General features: G+C 69.6%; 1 protein-coding gene across 2 annotated transcripts in view; it reads right to left on the bottom strand.

The window, feature by feature from the left end:
• ARHGEF25 (Rho guanine nucleotide exchange factor 25) overlaps positions 1–2,217 on the bottom strand; it is a 9,434-nt gene extending 7,217 nt beyond the window's left edge. Inside the window, exons 1-4 of one of the 2 annotated variants that reach the window (XM_026660742.2) lie at positions 2,137–2,217; positions 1,449–1,515; positions 884–987; positions 393–462 (exon numbers count right to left, since the gene is read on the bottom strand). In XM_026660742.2, coding sequence (XP_026516527.1) covers positions 393–462; positions 884–987; positions 1,449–1,515; positions 2,137–2,138 — 243 coding nt within the window. In that variant the 5' untranslated portion in view covers positions 2,139–2,217. The remainder of the gene's footprint in view (positions 1–392; positions 463–883; positions 988–1,448; positions 1,516–2,136) is intronic. The other variant, XM_026660740.2, reaches the window with a different exon arrangement.
• Between the last annotated feature and the right edge of the window lie 529 nt (positions 2,218–2,746).

Here is a 2,746-nt window from a genome sequence, read left to right on the forward strand (position 1 = left end):
GGGTGGGGGCGGGGCCAGGGGCAGGCTGGCGAGGCAGGGCTGGGGGGTGGGGCGGGGCCTGGGGCAGGTGGGCGAGGCAGGGCTGGGGGTGGGGCGGGGCCTGGGGGCAGGGTGGGGGCGGGGCCAGGGGCAGGCTGGCGAGGCAGGGCTGGGGGGTGGGGCGGGGCCTGGGGCAGGTGGGCGAGGCAGGGCTGGGGGTGGGGCGGGGCCTGGGGGCAGGGTGGGGGCGGGGCCAGGGGCAGGCTGGCGAGGCAGGGCTGGGGGGTGGGGCGGGGCCTGGGGCAGGTGGGCGAGGCAGGGCTGGGGGTGGGGCGGGGCCTGGGGGCAGGGTGGGGGCGGGGCCAGGGGCAGGCTGGCGAGGCAGGGCACATGCAGCGACGCCCAGGACTCACGTGTTTTATAAAGAGCTGCGCCAGCAGGTCCGGGTTGTGCAGACATTTCTCCAGCTCTTTAAGGAAGTAACTGGGGGGGGGCAGAGAGGGCTGAGAACCATGGGGCAGACCCCCACTGACCCAGGCCCCCCCCAACCCCCCAGGCAGCTGGGTGTGCCAGGGGCCCAGCGCGCGGCCTGGCACAGGTGCACCACAAGGGACCACATCTGGGAGAGGGCAGAGCAGGGCACCAGACGGCTCTGATCCTGGTCTCCCTGATCCTGCCAGAGCCCGGGCACCCCCCTGCAGCGGGCAGAAGGGGGGGGCGCTGCAGAGATCTCTTAGGGGTATATCTGTGTGCCCCCCTGACCTATACGTGGGTGGTGGAGGCAGCCGGCCTGGCCCTGGCAGCACAGGGAGACCCAGCCCCTGGGACAAAGCGTTGGGGGGGGTGTCCCTGGGACCTACGCAGGGGGAGGGGGGCTGGGGGGGCGTCCCATCCCCCGACTCACTCCTTGTGCCAGTCGTAGATCTGGTGGATGTTCCCGAAGATGATCTTGTCCTTGCCCTCCATGTCCTCGGGCACGCCCCGGGCACGCATGGTTGCCATGTAGCCCTGGGGGCAGGAGGGGCGGGTTAGCGGGGAGCTGCCGCCGTGGGGCACACGGGGTGGGGCTCTGCTGCTGCCCAGACTGGGGCAGGGGGAGCGGGGTTCCCGGTGTGGGGGAGCAGGCCCCCAGTGGGAGGTGCTGGGCCAAGGGAGAATCATCTACTCACCCCAGGGAGGGGCCGTGTTCCCGGGGCAGAGCTCGGGGCTGAGGGAGGGGTCGGGGGGGCTACCCGGGGGGGCTCTAGGACTGGGCCTGCTGCTTGCTGTGGGGGGCTGCCCAGGGAGGGGGGCCCTAGGGCTGGTGGCTGTCGGGGGAGGGGGCCCTGGGGTGGGGGTGCTGCCTGGGAAGGGGTCCCTAGGCTGGTGGCTGTCTGGGGAGAGGAGCCCAGGAAGCAGGGGGCTGTTGGGGGAGGGGAGCCTGGGGGCTGGGGGCTGTCTGGGGAGGGGGGTTCTGGGGGGGTTCACACCTCCACTATCTGGCCCAGGTCCTCCACGTACATCTTCTCCGTCTCCACGAGCTCCGTGAGGACGAACCTGCCCACGGGAGGGAACGGCCACGTCTGAAAGCGGGGAGGGGACGCAGCCCCTTGTGAGACCCCCCCACATCCATCCTCCCCGTCCCCCCCTCGGCTGCCAGCAGGAGACGCCTCGGCCCCCTCCCAGCTCAAGCCCAGAGCGATGCCGGGGAGGGACCTAGGGTCCAGGTCGCCCCCAGCCCCAGGATCCGTCCCTAGCAAAGCCCTGCAGTGCTGGGAACGCAGCCTCTGCTCCAAGCGCCCCAGGACTCCCCAGCCCTGCCCCTGGCACCCACAGCCCTGCCCCTGCCCGCTGGTACCCCCCACCCAGGAACCCCCGTCCCTACCCCTGGCACCTCCCCCCAGGAACCCTCATCCCTGACCCCTGGCAACTCCCCCCAGGAACCTCCATCCCTACCCCTTGGTACCTCCCCCCAGGAACCCCCATCCCTGACCCCTGGCACCTCCCCCCAGGAACCCCCATCCATGCCCCCTTGCACTCCCATCCAGGAACCCGATCCATGCCCCCTGGCACCTCCCCCCCAGGAACCCCCATCCCTGACCCCTGGCACCTCCCAGTCAGGAACCCCCATCCCTGGCACCCCTAGCCCTGTCCCGCGGGCGCAGCGGCTCCACTTACATACTCTTTTCTAAGGCACTCTTTCTCTCCTCCTCACTCGTTATCTCTTCCGGGGGTTGCCCAGGGAGCTCTTCAGGGGGGGCCAGGCCTTGGGGGTCACTGGGGATATGAAGGGGGCTGGGGCCCTGCCAGGGGGAGGGGAGACACAGTTAGGGGGCATGGAGCAGCCCTGCCCACTCCCACCCAGGCATTGGCAACGGGCCTCGAGGCTGCTGGGCAAAGAGCCCTGGGAGACCCTCCCCCCAGCACCCCAGTTGCTGAGCCCGCCAGTCACTTCCCCCGAGAGCCAGGACGGGGCGGGGGGCACCTCCCATGTGAATGCGAGTGCACAGGAGTGTGTCTGCTTGGAGCACCTGTGTGCAAGTGGGGGCACATCTGTGTGTGCAATGGCGTGTGTGCGGGGCCTGTCTGTGCATGATGTGACGAAGTGGGACTGTTCTTAATGTTTCCCTCAGTTTCCCCTATGCAGTTCTTAAGTCTCTAGGGGGTGGGATAAGGGTGTATGGTTGCTGCAGAGCAAAGGGCCAGGGTACATAAATGCCCGACACTCTGTCTCCTGGCAACTGATGGCCTGGGCCCCTCCTCTGCAAAGGTGCCAACTGAAGGTGTT

Source organism: Terrapene carolina, unplaced genomic scaffold (genome assembly GCF_002925995.2).
Source record: "Terrapene carolina triunguis isolate 2854851 unplaced genomic scaffold, T_m_triunguis-2.0 Scaffold836, whole genome shotgun sequence".
In the NCBI taxonomy this organism is placed as follows: domain Eukaryota; kingdom Metazoa; phylum Chordata; order Testudines; family Emydidae; genus Terrapene; species Terrapene triunguis.